General features: G+C 36.3%; 1 protein-coding gene across 1 annotated transcript in view; it reads right to left on the bottom strand.

The window, feature by feature from the left end:
* mfsd2aa (MFSD2 lysolipid transporter A, lysophospholipid a) overlaps positions 1–18,137 on the bottom strand; it is a 33,339-nt gene extending 15,202 nt beyond the window's left edge. Inside the window, exons 1-7 of the mRNA XM_077236590.1 lie at positions 17,889–18,137; positions 15,243–15,380; positions 11,751–11,875; positions 6,266–6,389; positions 4,989–5,067; positions 2,223–2,392; positions 2,043–2,133 (exon numbers count right to left, since the gene is read on the bottom strand). Of these exons, the coding sequence (XP_077092705.1) occupies positions 2,043–2,133; positions 2,223–2,392; positions 4,989–5,067; positions 6,266–6,389; positions 11,751–11,875; positions 15,243–15,380; positions 17,889–17,981 (820 nt within the window). The 5' untranslated portion in view covers positions 17,982–18,137. The remainder of the gene's footprint in view (positions 1–2,042; positions 2,134–2,222; positions 2,393–4,988; positions 5,068–6,265; positions 6,390–11,750; positions 11,876–15,242; positions 15,381–17,888) is intronic.
* Between the last annotated feature and the right edge of the window lie 876 nt (positions 18,138–19,013).

A 19,013-nucleotide genomic window follows, 5' to 3' on the forward strand; every position in this document is an offset into this window, starting at 1 on the left:
TTAATCTCATATAGGATGCGTTTCGTTGAGGTAAATAACCCGCAGCGCTCATTGTACTGGTGATCATCTATAGCTTCTGTGCGCTGAATGTTTCTTTCAAAAAGATTGAGGCATTATTATTAATAACTAATAATTGTTCTCGTATTATCTTCATCAACAATATGGTTTGATTAAAATCATTTCCCATTCCATTTTATTTATCCATGGCACATGCATTTTTTCTTTATTTGTAGCCTAAATAATGTTGCCATAATCATCAAAATTATAACAAATACAGGCTTGAAATATCTCACTTCGCATATAATATATTAGTCTATATAATAGAGTCTATATAATATATTAGTTTGACCTTTTAAGTTAAATTACTAAAATAAATAAACTTTTGCACAATATTCTAATTTTTCGAGTTTCACCTGTACATTAAAAGGTGACTCCTTTCCCTAAAACAATTTTTTTTCTTTTTTGTAAAACAGCTTTATGGTTTTGTAAAGAGTTTTCAGATACAGGCACTTAAAATAAAGTTCATAATTCCTTCTCAGCTCTTCCCAGGTATAGCTGTTGATTTAACTGGTTTATACGGTTTAAGAATAAAGCAGTAAAGTTAAGGTCAAAGTCCATTTGTGTCCACAGTACATTGTTTGCAGGCTTGAACTTTCATGTTCATATTCATGTCATTTCACAGTTATGCCACCGTTAATAGCACATTGTTTATCAGTGTTTCAAAGGACCAAGTCGCCACTTTAGTTGAGGGGCCACACACATGATGAAGTCATTAAAAGATAATACTCAGTTAATGACGACTACTGTATTTGAGTGTCAACAGAATTTGTGTTCTATGTGCTGTGATTGGCCAATTTTGGGGTCTGTCCATTTACCTGCAGACTATGAAGAAGACATGAACATGCTTGGAAAGTCAGATCATAATTCAGAAAAACAGTTCTCACATCAATTGATATACTGTTCTAGCCAGTATGCATGCATGAGGTAATGTGGATTTTAGTATATTCCTTTAATAATTCACAGAGTAGTCTTGCATGCATGAATTATTGCTTTTTCTATGCATGAGTTCATGATGATTCATGTACCATAACCATAGCTTTATCCACAATGGATAGTAAAGACCAATTTTTTTGTGAACAAAGAAAACATCATGATCATGCTTAATAAATCATAATTCATGATGTACTCATCTTAGTTAATGTTTTAATTAAGGTGTTGTTCATCCATGAAGTCATTAATGAAAACGTTGAATTTGTGTTAGTTCCTAATGATTCATTGAGATATTAATGCATGAATTAATGCCTAATTAATGCATGAATTTATACATGAATTCATGATAATTCATGTACCCTTACCGTAAAGCGTTACCAAATATTTGTGTTCATTTTAGTTCACAGTGCATTAACCAATGTTAACAGATACAACTTTGGATCTTAAAAATGTTGTAATCAGGCTCTTAATGTCAGGGTTATGTTTGTTTTTGATCTGTTTCCCTGTTTTGTTCATGTCTGAGTTTCACCTGTTCCTTTGTTCAGTTTTCCCGCCTTTGTTAAGTTTCCATGGTTACCGTCATTTTTAGTTCATTGGTTTCAGCTATGTCATTTCTTAGCTTGTTTCAGTTTGTTATTTAAGCCTCTCCCTTGCCTTCACTCTTTGTCGAGTCTCTGTTAAGTTTAGATGTGTTTGCACTGTCTGTTTGCTTGATTTTTAAATAAAAATTAAAATTATTAGTATTTTGTGAGAACCTGAGTCTTCTGTCTTCAGCTTCCCTGCGTGCATCATTACACTTAAAGTATTTCAGAGTTTCGATTTAAATGTATCGGCCAATTTCAGTTATCGGCTTTCAAATATAAAGAATTATCTTATCAGCCAAAATTTTTATATCGGTGCATCCCTAGTAACTATTACCATTATATCGCTGTTACCTTGCTGTAAAATCAATGTAACTCGTGGCCTCTGGCTTACTGTTTTATTTGAATGTTTTATATTCCACATTTTGTACTGACTCGGTGTGAATGTGTATGCAAAGGGAATTAACTCACTGTCCTGCTCTCTTACTCCAAAAAACAGCACAACAGCACACAGAACGTAGATCAAACTTATGACTGCAGATGCAATCATATATGCACGCCTCTGTAAAAGAGAGAAAGATATGATTATTCATGTGCAGAATGTTGATGAGATTTGAAACCATCCTCTACTTTATACCACACTCCCCTCACCTCATTAAATATTCTATAGTCCATTAAGATCTGAGAGTAATTGCCATGCACAGAGTGATTGGAGCTGTTGCTCAGGAATGTGTTGTTAATGCAGGGGATGTTGGCCATGCCCACAATCTGGCCCTGGACGGCAGTGCCAATTACTGTACCAAACACCTCTATAGTCATGCCTGAGAGAGAGACAAAACAGAAAATAAGCCACCAAAGCAGTCAAATTGTGTATGCTAGGAATAAACAGGTGTCAGTATTGGTGTAACGGTACACAAAACTGACGGTTCGGTACGCACCTCGGTTTTGAAGTCACAGTTCGGTGTGGGGGTGCTTTTTTTCAAATTAAACTTACTTGCACATTACTATAATATTAAAGGTTAACAATAGAGCCTAAACTATTAGCCTAAATTCAGTTCCTATTTATTTTTTTAGATATAATGACCAACACATAAATTGTATAAAAACATTTAAACTGCACTTAAGGCAGTTTTCGCATGAACTTCTAAATCTTATTATGCAATTATGTTTTTACTTCAATTTGTTGTTGAACTATAATCATTTATACACAGTGGCTGTAATTTTCATGACGGATTTATTTAAACATACATTAAATAATTAAGACATCACTAACAGGTTAAGTAAAATATAATGAATACACAGGTTAATATAGTGCATATATTTAACGAAAGAGTTCATTTCTCAAGCGAACTGACAAGCTATGGACACTGAATGGCTTGCTTGAGGTAAATATTTGTTTGTTTGTTTGTTTATTAAGTTTTAACGCCATGTTAGAATCAGGGCTATGTACATGGCAAACACAAGGTCAATATCACAATCCATAAAATTTGAATTATTATATAAAACATTTCAACTTGACATAAGAAAGAATATTCGGGTGATACATTCTGAAATATTCCATGTCAACCTGTTTCTCCTCCATAGTAAAAGGTTGATTAAATGGTTCAGTGATATTTGAAAAAAAGGTTTCTACTCCTGCTGAGTACGTATTTTCTTAAATTCAAGTCGACAGTTTTCTAGTGAAGAGTTCTTTTCGAATGACATTACTAGAACATTAGTTATTACTTGGCTTTTGATTAAAAGGGTGTCCTGATGTGTAAAATGCCATACTGTCTCTTTGTATAATTTATGACTCAACGTCCTTGTGTTCAACTTATTTTAAACTTAAAATAAAATTTTCCTTTGTTGGATGTTTGTTGAAGATCGTTCTCTGCTTTTTTCAGATCTTTAAGCCTTTTTACAATTGTCATCAAACCATGGATTGGTCCTACTTGGCTTGGCTTTGATGATGTCTTTGGTATAGTCTCATCTGCTATTTCCATAAGTACATTTATAAAACTACTAACATGGTCTTTGTCTTTGGATTGAGAATCATCAACACAACAACTGTTCCACTGAATAAAACAGTTATTATGTTGGTAAGATCGGCACCTGGCCTCTACTCTTACTTTTAGTACAGGGGCTCCGACTGCAGGGAGATACGCTCTCCGCTATATTTATGTCTTTAATGGAGTCAGCTTTCTGTGATCAGTTCTAAACTTTGGTCTTCACTAGTTTCAGTTTGTGTTTAACCAGAAGTTTGGGTGCTTTGCGTTTTCTTTGTTGTTGAAGTTGAGGTTTTGCTAATTAATTAAAGGTTTTCTTTCTCAAATGGTCAGATCTGTCTGGCACTCAGCCGCTTGATTTCTCAAACTGAAAAATAGAAAGCATTTCAACCCTTTCGAGCTTCTGCATAGTCATACACTCTTTTAAGGCATTCCACTTTTTGAATTTCTTTTTCTTTTATCCACGAGGGACAGTTATTTGATGGAGATGTCACCTGTGCAATTCCTGCATTTCAGCAATTTGAACGGTTTCCCTGTAATGTAATTATTGGTGATAAGGCTACAACGCTGTCTTCGTCTTGAACACATAAGAAGCATACAGAACATTTTTGGGACGAATACGTGTACCGTTATACCCCTAATTACTATTTATTCAAATGTCAAGGTAGAAAAATTAGTTTTGTGACATAAGGTAAAGTGAGGTCATCCTCAATAATGGGCTAGTGCTGGGCGGGGCAGCAGGGGTCATGGCAAGTTTGGTACACCATCAATATACTGCCAGAGGGGTGTATCGTGGTTTTCCGGTTCTATTTGTTTCACCCCTAGGTGTCACACATCATACACACACTATTCAAAAGTGTGGGGTCAGCAAGATTGTGTTTTTTTTTTTATGAAACTAACACTTTTATCCATCAAGGATGCTTTAAATTGATCAAAAGTCACTGACGCCAAAAATACTTAAACAAAATACTTTTTAAATATAAAAAATATATTTAAAATAAATGCTGTTCTTTTCAACTTTCTAGTTATTAATGAATCCTGAAAAAAGGTATAATGGTTTCTGCTAAAATAAATTGTCAATAATAATAATAATAATAAATGTTTCGAAGCATATTTAAAAATATATATTTGAAGGATCTTGTGACACTGAAGACTGAAGTAATTGCTGCTGAAAATTCAACACAGGACTACATTTCATTTTAAAATATAATAATATAGGGAAAAACATATTTTAAATGGTAATAACATTTCCAAAAATATATTTTTGATCAACTATTAATGCAACTTTGGTGAACATAAGAGACTTCTTTCAAAAACATTAAAAAAAATCTTACCCCAAATTGTAGAGTATTCTTCAGTAATAATGTGTTTGCTGTGTGTAGTATGTAGCTGATTGCAACGGTAATGCATTAAAATGTGTAAATGCTCTTACGGTACGCTGTGGCTGAATCTCGCTCCCTCTGCTCAGTGCTGATGAACATGGTCAGTGCAGAGTAAGGCACATGAAAGCACTAAACACACACAAACACACAGATACTCATTGCTGGCTAATGACAGAATTCCATAAATATGCAAAGTAACAATGCATTTATTATGCACTACTAGTCAAAATTTTGGACACTTTTTAATACATCGGTTCTCAAAGTGGGGTCCACGACCCATAGCCAGAGGGTCCGCGAAATAATTTGTTTTCCGGACTATAAGTGAGTGCGTGTGTGTGTGTTTCTCAACAACGCGACAAAGTTTGACACACTCAGGTGCAACTTATTTTCTGGTAAATACGGTAAATTATAAAATTCTGCTGTATTGTTAAAAAGTACATAGGGTGGAGACAGGGCCATACCCACCATTGAGGTCCCCGTATATAGTGTGTATAATGAAAGCTATATAATATAAATATAATTATATATAATATAATTGCCTAATATTCACTCTAATTTGGTGCTGCAAGGATATTGCAAAGATCACTTTGGGACCTCAGACTTCAGTATTTATAAACTTTGGGCTCAGTCACTGTTATAAATATGAGGGGGTCCTTGGAAATGTTGTCCCCCTGTAAGAGGTTCCTGGCTCCAAAAAGTTTGAGAACCCCTGCTTTACTACACGATAAAGTCATTTATTTTTTATTTTTATAATGGAAGTATGAGTATGTGATTTAAACAGAATTGAGGAGATTCCATGTATGCAGTTCCTTTATCAGCTTTTCCTTGCAGTCCTACATTTAAAGTAGTTAAAATATTAGTTTTAGAATTAAAAGATTAGTTTAAAGGACATTCCTACCTAATTTTAAATATTTCAGCGTAAACATTTAGATCAAAAAGCTTTCATTACAACGAGAAACGCAAATTGTGTCCAAATGATTAACAAGTAGTTGTCAGGCAAGAATGTAAATATATATATAACGTGGTAACGCTTCATTTTACAGTCCTGTTCCCCATGTACATACTATGTACTTATTATAGTCATTACAATAACTGGGTAATAATTAGGTACTAACCCTGAACCTACCCCTAAACCTAACCTTAGTACACGCAAGTTAAGGCACTGTAAAATTAACCGTTATTACCCAATACTTTCTTAGGTAAGTACACTGTAAGTACACGTAAGTTAACGTACTGTAAAATTAAACGTTTCCTATAACGTCACATCATGTTACATTTAATTCCTGAAGAATTATAAATATGTGTATAATGTACTAAATTTACTTACTGTCTGGAGAGTCTGGAAGAGACAGTAGAAGAGCAGATACCACATAATCTTTCCCTTCTCTATAGGCGGAACCACCCATATCAGGAAATAACACAATACAGCTGGTATGGTGGACACCAGAATCCTGCAGAGAGAGAAAGCCATTCATCATCATCATCATCATCATCATCAGCACCACCATCATCTACTTGTACAAACTGACGCCTGTTACAGATGTTCAGCTTTAGTTTTTACAGTAGAATCAGAAAAAAAAAAGAAGAAAAAAAATCCCACACAGCATCTCTGCTCGTTTGATTTTTACGTGTGTATTAGCTCATCGGTATGAGGTTAAGTGAGGTAAGGAGGCTTTCCCCTGTGGCTCTGAACAAGGGCCTCTGCTGCACATGGTTTCACGGAATGTCAAACTAACTGAGCCAAAAAGAATTTGGCGAGACGTGAAAAGGATTCAATCACACCACCTTATTTCAAAACTCTGGTCACCAATCCCATCAGAGAGTCTACTAGAAAAACACAGACCACTAAGAGACTCTGAAATCGAAAGTTCAAACTGACAATGAAAGCAGTGTGTACAGCAGGAGAGAAAAACTTCTTTCTTTACTACGATCATAAAAGGTTACATTGCATTTTGGGATACAGTATTCCACACAGTCTACTCAATTGTATGCTCATGTTTTCACAGAAGTAGTAGGTTAAATACATACAGTGGAACTTTGGTTTGAGTAGCAATGTCAATTCTGTCCAGCTGAAATAGGCTGCGTTTTGCTGATCAAGCAGACCGGATTATTAGCCAATCAGTACACAGTGTCTTTACACTTTAAGTATCTTCTGTATCTGGAAAACTGATCGGATATCCGTTTCCCGCGCAATATTGTAATGGAAAAATGGCCCAGGTGCAAAGTCGACCTGAAGTGGTGGGGTTTCTTGAAATTAAAAACCTGAACAGCATAAAGAGTTCATTTTCTTTAGTATCGGTTTTGGTTTTCAGCTAAAACTTTAAATGTAATTTCTGGTAAAAACAAAAAACTATTTTTGGTGCATCACTAGATAAAGCTGTCTGCTAAATGAATAAATGTAATTGTATTATTATTTTGGACTGTCACTGATCATATGTCCTATTACTGTGCACAAAATATGTTTATTTGCTAAATGAACAGAACCAACCAGCCATCAACAAGAGACAGCTAATCGTACTGTATGTGCCCTACAGGATCCTGTAAAATCCTCCCAGTCTATTACTGGGGGTTGGCCACCGTGGAGAAGTCCAATACACGCCATGTCCTCCATGTCGCTCCACTTCCTTTACATAAACTGCACTAATATCTTCATGCTATCAGGCTTTTAAAATGCACACGCTACACACATCTGGCGATTAGCAGAGTGGGATAACAGCACTTTAGCATCACAATACATGCCTGCATCAATACATTGACAGAAAGTATTGATTTTCAGTTTCTGACCTGAGTGAATGGGCAGACAGACTGTCTGGTCAAAATAAAATGTCCAATTTATTATTTAAACAAAATCATGTATTATTTAATTATTAAAAGGTATCAGAATTGAATCAAAATACACAAACCATTTTTGAAAAAATGCAAAAAAAGTTATATTAATAAGCCTTCTGTCATTCTCATATACATTTCCCCATCTATATGGCTGCCAAATATTTATTTAACTTCCTTTGTAAATACTCTCCTTGAATCTCCTACTGATCGTTCATGTGCAGAGTAAACTCAAAACCACCTCTGACACAGCAACAAACCACACTTTTAAACTGCCTCTCTCGGATATATCCTGCATTTAGTTTGGATCATGATTGGTCAATTCTGGTGGTGTGTTCAGCTCAGCCAATCAGAAAGCAAGAGTTTTTTTTCTGCACTCAACATCCCACATGTCATTAGAGCACATTCACACCTCACAAATATAACAGTAGATTTGCACTATTTCACTTGAACTCCTTGATCATATTTCATTTTGCATGCTTGTACACACCGACACACTCTTTGCCTTTAAAAGTTTGATTCAATTACTTCACTTTATTAAAAAGTTTCTAATTTATTCCATTTAACGAGTATACTTTTCTCAGCCATGGATAGTGTTTCATAATGAACGTATATAAAGAGAACCAGTAAGTTCCCACTAATGGAAAGTGAGGGTGCGTGTACTGCCTTTTCTTTTGGATTACTGATAGGGATTGAAGATAAACAACCCTATAAACCTTTTTATTTGCATTTGGTTTATAGTTTTCATTACACATCTGAGTGCATGCATGAGCAGTCAGCAAAATCCCAGAGAAATGACACCACGTGGCACTCTTGTACACTCTAGTAACAGATGAACTTCACCATGGCTCCATCACCATAGCTACTGCTCATTTCTCTGTCTCAAATATGCATCTTTCAATCTGTGAAAACCCAGCTATTCCCACAGTTTCAGCTTAGTAGATACAGAGATTTCATTTCATTTCCCCATGAATTTAGAAAGTAGCATCAAAGACATTTCACATTCAGTCTGCATTACAGGACAATTTCATTGTGTAGGGCTGAGGAAAAAATATTGTTTTCTCGATTTTAATCGATTCTCATTTTTACGAAACGATGTCCATTATTAAATCCCAAGAATCTATTAGTCTATCCTGTTTTCAGTTGATGAATGAACTGATCATTGTGGAGCACCTACCATCCAATAAATCACAATATGCTATGTGCATTGTTACTTTTAATTTGAAACAAAGTCTCAGATTTCAAATTCTATCCATCTTATTACGAAATTCAAAATATAAATACCATTTTGGTGCTGTTTAATGTGCCGTGACAGATCTCTGTAGCGCCTTCAAGAGAAGTGGCATCTTGTAAACAAAATGTCACGTAATTGATCTCAGAAAAATCATATTCAGTGACCATAACTCGTTAGTCAGCTAAAATTTTAAAGAGGAGCATTTTCCTAAATATATGCACCATATTATTCATTATAATATTAAATGTTCTTCAATATTTAATGCATGCTTGAATAAGTCAATGTTTTTATGACAGCCATCATTTAAAAAAACTAATTAGAGTAGAAATATAATTATGTAATGGTAAAGTTGTATTATTACTTTATTATTATAAAAACTTCCTTGAATGTATTAAATGTTAGTATACAAATCAGTTATTTTAAATATTATAGTGATGTAGTACCAACTGACTCCCATGTATAGTTTACAGCATTAGTTGACAGATTTTTTTTCCCTTGAGAAAATTTGCTGATATATATATATATATATATATATATATATATATATATATATATATATATATATATATATATATATACACACACACTCACCTAAAGGATTATTAGGAACACCATACTAATACTGTGTTTGACCCCCTTTCGCCTTCAGAACTGCCTTAATTCTACGTGGCATTGATTCAAGAAGGTGCTGAAAGCATTCTTTAGAAATCTTGGCCCATATTGATAGGATAGCATCTTGCAGTTGATGGAGGTTTGTGGGATGCACATCCAGGGCACGAAGCTCCCGTTCCATCACATCCCAAAGATGCTCTATTGGGTTGAGATCTGGTGACTGTGGAGGCCATTTTAGTACAGTGAACTCATTGTCATGTTCAAGAAACCAATTTGAAATGATTTGAGCTTTGTGACATGGTGCATTATCCTGCTGGAAGTAGCCATCAGAGAATGGGTACATGCCATGGTGGCCATAAAGGGATGGACATGGTCAGAAACAATGCTCAGGTAGGCCGTGGCATTTAAACGATGCCTAATTAGCACTAAGGGGCCTAAAGTGTGCCAAGAAAACATCCCCCACACCATTACACCACCACCACTAGCGGCGCCAGGAGATTGATTGTAAGTGGGCCTCCAGAAAACGAAGCAAAAAAAAAAAAAAAAACTGGTTCCTCCATCTCCGTTTCAGCGCTTTTCTGCGGCACTGAGGACAGCGACTCAGTAGCCTACCTGTGTGGCTCTTGTGTCGCTGTCCTCAGCTCAGTGCAGTAACGCCTACTGGGGGGGTCGCACACTGGACAAGAAGCGCAGCGCTGTGCCGCATCTCGCGCCGCTTTCTCAGTTTATGGCCAGCAATACTGTTATGTTTAAGGACATTATCGAATTAAGATAATGTCTGTACTATGTTATGATTGTACTGTACAATTAAATACAATCGTTGCTGACTTTGCAGTCTGAACACTTTATCTCAGCGTCCGTTAACTGAATGAATTGAGAATATCAGCTGAAAATCCGATAACATCAGCAATTTTCATTCAAGTAGCGGATATCTATAAATTAATATAAAACTAAATGTATATTGCAGCACAGGGTGAAGTCAGTATATACATTAACGACGATTTGAGACAAATACATTTAAATTTAATATAAAACAAATGGTGCTCTGTGGCGCGGCAGGATTTTGAACAAGGTCCGGAGCCGTAGCTGGGCACCGCAGAAAGACGACAAATGGCGCCGCAGGTGTGTGTACACTCATAGAGAATAAAGTGTTCGGACGCTTCTCGTCCGGTGTGCGACCCCTTTAAGTCACACGTGGGGTAGAAGCCGCTGATTGGTTGAGAAGCTTTCACTCAAAGCTTTCCTCGGGCTGCTTATTGGATTAACTGCTAGGGCGGGCCCTGACCTAAAATATGGTAGCGCCGCGGGTGACCACAACCACCAGCCTGCACAGTGGTAACAAGGCATGATGGATCCATGTTCTCATTCTGTTTACACCAAATTTCTTACTTTACCATCTGAATGTCTCAACAGAAATCGAGACTCAATCGAGTCTTCAACTGTCCAATTTTGGTGAGCTCTTGCAAATTGTAGCCTCTTTTTCCTATTTGTAGTGGAGATGAGTGGTACCCGGTGGGGTCTTCTGCTGTTGTAGCCCATCCACCTCAAGGTTGTGCGTGTTGTGGCTTCACAAATGCTTTGCTGCATACCTCGGTTGTAACGAGTGGTTATTTCAGTTAAAGTTGCTCTTCTATCAGCTTGAATCAGTCGGACCATTCTCCTCTGACCTCTAGCATCAACAAGGCATTTTCGCCCACAGGACTGCTGCATACTGGATGTTTTTCCCTTTTCACACCATTCTTTGTAAACCCTAGAAATGGTTGTGCGTGAAAATCCCAGTAACTGAGCAGATTGTGAAATACTCAGACCGGCCCGTCTGGCACCAACAACCATGCCACGCTCAAAATTGCTTAAATCACCTTCCTTTCCCATTCTGGCATTCAGTTTGGAGTTCAGGAGATTGTCTTGACCAGGACCACACCCCTAAATGCATTGAAGCAACTGCCATGTGATTGGTTGATTAGATAATTGCATTAATGAGAAATTGAACAGGTGTTCCTAATAATCCTTTAGGTGAGTGTATACATATATCCAAAATAATCGATATCGAATTGAAAGCTTGTGAATCGAAATCGGATCGAATTTTGAAATTTGTTTCAATACTAAGCCCTAATTGTGTGCATTTTTAGAAGCCACATACCAGGGCATCATGCGTCCGTGTCGTGTCCATGGGGTTCTGCTTACTAAAAACCCAACTGTAGGATCAGTCACAGCGTCCCAGGCCCGACCCACAAACAGGATCACAGAAGCATAGAGGGGATCCAACTAGAAAGACAGATTCGGATATTAGTCACTGTAGGATTTACATGCAGCATTGCTCTCTAAAAGTCTCAACTGTGAGAATCCACTGTGATGTAATCAACATAATTGTTCAGAAAATCCCACAGGGTTGGACGAAGCGGTTTGTGTAACGATAGAAAGTAAACTATATTATCACTCAGCAATATATTTTTACTACATCCAACTTTACATACAGTACACTCACTTAAAGCAAATGGGAATCTACCTCACAATTCGATTCAAATAGATTCTATTTACTTATCCTATTTGAATGCGGTAGACAGTGTAATAGGTCTTGAAGAGAAAAAATCCAACGGAATTAAATGTGAACCTTGAAATTTATTTAGTATTTCTTCCCACTTTAGTCAACCAAATATTATTATTAAGCTGACTGCAATCACTACACACATGGGAGGCAGTCTTCTGTAGTAAAGCAAGATTTGATTTTTGATATTAAACATAGGAACAGAAGCAATTTACAAACAATATGACAAATACAATAGAAAAAATATACAAATAAATAAACTACATTTTTTAACTTACAGTAGCCTAGGTTTATTTAACATGTAGTAAGATACTACAGAAATTGAATAATCAAATGTAAAAATAAAACTGTATAGGCTTCACCATATGGATTAAATATAAATTGATTCATTTTAGAGATACAAAAGTGAATCAGTAAAAAGCAGTAAGTGATTTTTTTAATTAGCATGAATGAAACGGACAGCAACAGTTTATGAGGCTGCTGTCACTTTAAGAATGAATGCACGGATCTAATATACTGTTACACATCCAAATCTCTCCTAACTGTTTACGTTCGCGTAGGACATAACAGAATGTGTTTACATGAATACTCCACACAATGTGCATTTTGACATAATTGTGTGTGTGTGTTTAACTATGTAAGCGCGATAAGCTGTGAAAGAGAACTAAATTTGAATCCGTTTTCGCGGCTTATTGTGATTAATAACACTATAACTTGCCAATAACTTTAAGTAGTACTGCGAAGTTAAGAAGTAAAGAAAAATCGAGATTTAAAATTTGTGAATCAGCGCAAATCGGTAGAAGACAGAATCGCAACTCAACCCTAGAATACCCAACTGTATTATCACCAACTTTATCCACATACATAATCACACAGTGAAAAAAAAGAAATCCTGTATAGAAAAAAAGATGCATCAATAATCGTTTTATCATCGCAGCCGTCTGAATCGTAACTGAATCATGAGGTGCCTAGAGATTCCCATCCCTATACATATACAGCATACTCACATACAGTAAAGCGATATATATTATATTTCAAATCTCAACTGTACAATTGTTTATATTCTTGCAAAATGTAAACTATATTCCCATCAGTCTCATTCTGCTACTATAAGGCATGATGATATTAAGATATTATAAACATTAACAATGATTTTTTTTGCAACTACATCTGATATCAATCCTTCATTTGCTCGGCTGACTCGGATGAAGAGATCATATTGGCTATCGCTATGGTAACTTCCACAATTATGAAGCAGCAGGAGTTTTGAATAAGATAACTGGAGCGGAGGACTGTTAAAGTTACACAGCAAGACAACAGCGTTGTCTCGTTTCTGGGGGTTTCTGGTTCACTGTTCACTAGCATTCACTATTGTTTAGGGGTGTAACGATATATCGTGGTACGATGTATCGCGATGCAAAAATGTTACGATATGTATCGTAGAGTTATGCCGATTTTATTCATTTTTTTAATGATATGACGTCCATTTTATCCTATTGGTTGAGCTACCGCACCCGCGTAACGCTTGCATCACTGCATTCACGCTCAAATGAATCGCTTGAACTGAGCAGTAGCAGGGCAAAATGAGTGAAATGAGTCTGACTGAAATTAAAATAGAGGATGCCCCATCCACTTACAAGTCCGATGTCTGGCAGCATTTTGGTTTTCCAGTTACTCGACAGGAGGACGGTAAAAAACAGACAAAACACGAACTGTTTAAATACTGTAAACAAACACTGTTACAGTTATACACGACGTCGATCACAAAAATATGATGTGTCATTGAGTGCTTGAAGTGGGGGGAAAAAGGTGCCGGTACTCTCTTGCATTGGCAAATCATGACATTTTAGATTTCTACAGTGAAAAACAAAACTTGGAGATATTGCTGGTACAACAACAATTTATTGTTATTAAAAACATAAATGTATTTAAACAAGTCGTGTGTGTGTGTGTGTGTGTGTGTGTGTGTGTGTGTGTGTGTGTGTGTGTGTGTGTGTGTGTGTGTGTGTGTGTGTGTGTGTGTGTGTGTTTGTGTGTTTGTGTGTGTGTGTGTGGGTGTGTAAACGTTAACTCCTCCAAGTCTGCAAGTCCAAAAATACATTCATAGTGAGATTACAGCATTTTATTTAATTAATTGCATTTATGGTAAGATTATTATATTTAGATTGTCAATCTGTGTTCATGTTGACTACGAACCATGCGCTGTAATTTTAATTCAGCGCGTGCAGCACAGCAGAAATTGACTCTGTGTGGAAACGATCGCTGCACTGCTGTATAAATTGTCTCTGTGTATACACACCGTTCCTGGAACGGATCGCCGGAGCGCATGCGCGTGCATTGTGAAAGCTCTAACCTGTTAACATGGGTGCGAAAAAAATACGCACCACAAATTCGCTTTTTCTGTCAGTGGTGGTATAGCCTACCGGCTACAAGCGAGAAGTAGCGGTATGCAAGAAAAAGTGCAGGTATGCTTAAGAGTAAAATGTAGAAGTGCCGGTACTGCGTACCGGTGAGTACCGCCCCACTTCAAGCACTGGTGTCATTTAAAACGGCACCACAAAGATAAACTCCTGCAACCAGATGCGAAAAAGAGAGTGAAAGAAGGACAATTGTATAGAAGACATCTATACAACGTAGTTTTATTGGTCAGTGACACCTAGTCAATTGTTAATTTTACATACAGAAGGTTAAACTAAATCTTGATTTATATTTAAGTACTGTAAATTCTTTAAGTTGTATGTATAAGAAGACATTTATTGAACACTGTTAATGTTAAATAAATCTGTTATTTGATTTTCAGTTTAATTTTTTTATTTTGTTCAAAATATCGTGATACATATCGTATCGTGAACCCAGTATCGTGATACGTATCGAATCGTGAGCTGAGTGTATCATTACACCCCTACTATTGTTTGATGATTGCAAGAAGAAATTATTTTCTCACCATTCTATCTATCCATATTGAGTGATATGACATAGTAAGAAAAACAATAGCTGAGCCAGTTTATTTTTATAATCAGAAGGTGTTGAGGTCTAGCGGTATAGATCCTCTGCATTCAGGTATAGCATTTCTATATGTATACTCACCAGCGCCACATCAAGCAAGAAGATTTGCAGAAAGAAGCCCAGGGCGGTGCCTGTGATCTGATACGGAGCCCCTCCGATTGCAAAACACACCTTATTCCACACAGTCAGAGGTCTTTTCCTCTCCTGCTGCGGTGAGAGCTGAAAGGAGGACAAAAAAGAGAGATTATGAAAGGATGAACAATGACAGTGATTGTAGCAAGTAAAACAAGAGCCATGAGAGACCAGTGAACTTTTCACTGCAAGAGGACACGATAAGATCCTAACTGGAAGAGTTGATTTAGTTTGGATTCTGTTCGTGTTTTTGCGACGTTCCATCTGAAGCTCTTTTTTTCCAATAAAATCCCAGTGCTCAGCATCATAGACCATTCAGAACTGCTGGAGGGCTTTTAGCATTTCAGTCCAGCAGTAATAAGATCCTCAAGTTCATTCTTCCCTGGCTTGGCAGGGACATTACAGATAAACTGGACTTTGTGCTCTTCTACCTGTATTTTAAGGTCCTCCCTCAAATTAACAGTAATTTCACCAATCTGACTGCTTGTACATTTGTCAGAGGTAAATGCTTTAGTTAATGGCTTTAATATGCTCATGGAATCATCAGCACATTTAAACTAGCAGCCAAACTTTGCTATTTCCTCTAACTGGAAGTAGCTGTAACGGTCTCACATCGTGACAATTATTCTAGTTTAAGCTATGCTTGTTGTTGGTTCCTCCTTTCAATACTATTTTCCTACTAATAAAATCCTTTGTTGCCATTTAAGGCCAATTGCATGCCTCAGCATGCTGAGGGTGGTCAACCACTAATGCTTGAACTGTTTAAGTCCAGAACACATAAATTACTTCATTAGCATTATTCGTCAGACTATGATGACTCTGAGGTCAGTTCTTCACAAATGGTTATGGTCTATGCTTTGTCAGTTAACGTTGACCAGTCATAGACCAGATTTTAAATGTAAAACATTAAATCTGCTGTCTCTTTACACACTGAGAACCTGCACATGGTCTGCAGAGTGTGTTAATCTTGTAACAAAGGTCTGTAGGGAAATTGCTGCATTAACAATATTTTACAAGGCCGTTTGCCTTGTGCTTTACAATAACTTTAAGACTTTTGAAACTTAAAACAAATTTAAAACTGTAAAATATATACAGAGAAAGACAATAATGCAGTGCCACACACGTGTGAAAGTTCACAGTGTAATTTTAACTGTAAAATATTGTAAAAACGCTACAGAAGAAAACTGTTAAAGGGATATTTCACCCAAAATTGAAAATTGTGTCAATTACTCACCCCCTCATGTTGTTCCAAACCTGTATGAGTTTCTTTCTTCTGTTGAACACAAAAGAGTCAATGGGTGCCGTCAACTATCTGGTTACCAACATTCTTTAAAATATCATCTTTTGTGTTCAACAGAAGAAAGAAACTCATACAGGTTTCGAACAACTTGAAGGTTAGTAAGTAATGACAAAATTTTGATTTTGGTTGAAAAACTGTAAACTGAAATTCCCAAAATTCCCTGGGTGACACTTCACATTAGAAAGTATTTTGCTTAAATAATTATGATTCTTAATTATTTTTGTTATCAGTAATGCACAGTTGGGTTTTGTTACATCTTCTGTTGTTTAATGCATTATTTTAGTATCATGCGTGTTACCATGATGATGTTTTGTGTTTGCGTGAATGACTCCGTGCACCTTCTGTACACTAGTATAATTCAGCTTGTGAAAAGGCTACTTGTGATGAACTTCTTTATGATACTTCACACGGCTTCCTCTTTTACCACCTGCATTATGGTGGATGTCAGTATATTTTACAAAATAGATTTTAGTAGTAGTGTGCATTGTTGGATTTACCAGTTTAAATTGTAATTTTCTTGTTCGTAAAAATGTATAGGTTGTTTTGTAAATATGTATACATTTTTACTGTTTTTGTACAGAATTAATCTGGCAACCACAGCTGTCAAGATTGTTTTTGTAAAAACAATGGGAGTTCTTTTACAGTGTAGTCTTCTATTACCTGTAATCAGCACCGACTGTGAGACATATCTACAGTACAATATCATGGACAGGATTAGTTAGCAAACAAATAACAGGGAACTATTCGTTCAAATAATGAGCTGTCTGTAACTTAAGGAATAGTTAAACAACAAAGATTTGACACTGTCAGCACCTGACATCTTTTGTTTTACACAGGAAAGAAAAAGCTGCAATCATTTCGAACAATACGGGGGAGTAAATTATAACTTTTTTTATTTTGCTATTCCTTCAAGTCAAAATAAACACACGTCCCCTTTAAATCCGGCTTTTGTTCACAGACACGCCTCAGTAAAGCTAGGGTGACAAATATAATAGGAAACCAATATCATGTAAGTATATCCCCCAATATATAATACATTCAGCCTATATTTATATTACAAATATGACATCAATGTCATTGTCATTCGTAGGTAGCCAGCTGTTGTTCCGCATAAAAATTACGGCTGACACGTGCTGCTGTAGCTGCTAATCATCTTACATTCAGCATCAATCTAACGTAAACTCGCGCCTTATCAATTAATTAAACAATTTGCTCTGAGAGTACCTACCTGGAGCCAAAAATACACAGTGCTAAAAATATACATCAATGATTTAATTTCTAACTAGGTAACTTACCTTAGAAATTTTGATTCCATCTTGATGCACGGTTTTTGCTATAGGAAACAGACCGGATGATGAGAAATGATCAACTCCCTCTCCTCTTGCCATAACACTGATCAGAGGTAATTTTATTCCAGGAGCAGAATGCTTTATCCTTGTGTTCTGACTAAATAACACTGTTTGACAGGATGTTGTGGCTTCCGAGGTCGAACAAAACGAGATGCTGTTCAGTCTCCACTTCTGCCTCTTTCGATGCTGCTGAAGTGTCGTGGCGTGTTCACGCCCACACGCTTTTTTCTCCTTGTCACGGATCGAAAGATGTGCACAGTGCACACGCTGTTGCTCCAAAGTCACACCAAAAAACAACAACAATAAAACAACAAAAATCGACGTTTATGATACACGATATTTTCAAAATGCAGTAATGCATTTCATACCCTGCATGTAGTTGGTGAGACATTTCTCATTTTTCAGCTGCACACAGATGGACTTTAATGAAGAGAGAAGAGAGTCAGCAAAAAAGTCCCAGAGTGAGGGTTAATGTTTATGCATTTAATTATTTTCTGTTTCTAATTTTAATATTCGAATAAAATGCCTCAATATTTTCCCTTTTTACTACAGTCGTTTTTTAACAGTTTTAGTGAGCAGGTTTTGAAAAAACAATGTAGGTCTACAGTAGGCTATGCAGTGTTTGGGAGATAACGCATTACAAGTAACGTGCGTCACGTAATCAGATTACTTTTTCAAGTACTTTTAAATTTACAACAAAATATCTGAGTTACTTTTTCAAATAAGTCATGCAAGTTCCTTTGTTTTGCCATTCATCGACTGACACCTCTCATGTCCTTATAGATTATTTGGGAGTGTGCGGTGTGTGAACATGATGGACTAAATGTGAACATGCATTTACTCATCTCAGTGGGCACAAAAACAGATTCGGTATTCCTCAAAATTAATAAAAAACAGTGAAATGCAAACTCAAAATATTACACAAACCTGCAATTATTAAATATGTTAAATAACACAAATATTCTCAGGCTAAAAGAAGCAAGGCCAGCCCACATGAAAAAATTAATGCAATGCATTACTTTCAATAAAAAGTAACTAAGTAATCCAATTATTTACTTTTTTAGGGAGGTT

Source organism: Siphateles boraxobius, unplaced genomic scaffold (assembly GCF_051911475.1).
Source record: "Siphateles boraxobius isolate OS27281-9 unplaced genomic scaffold, OSU_SipBor_1 20, whole genome shotgun sequence".
Lineage (NCBI taxonomy): Eukaryota > Metazoa > Chordata > Actinopteri > Cypriniformes > Leuciscidae > Siphateles > Siphateles boraxobius.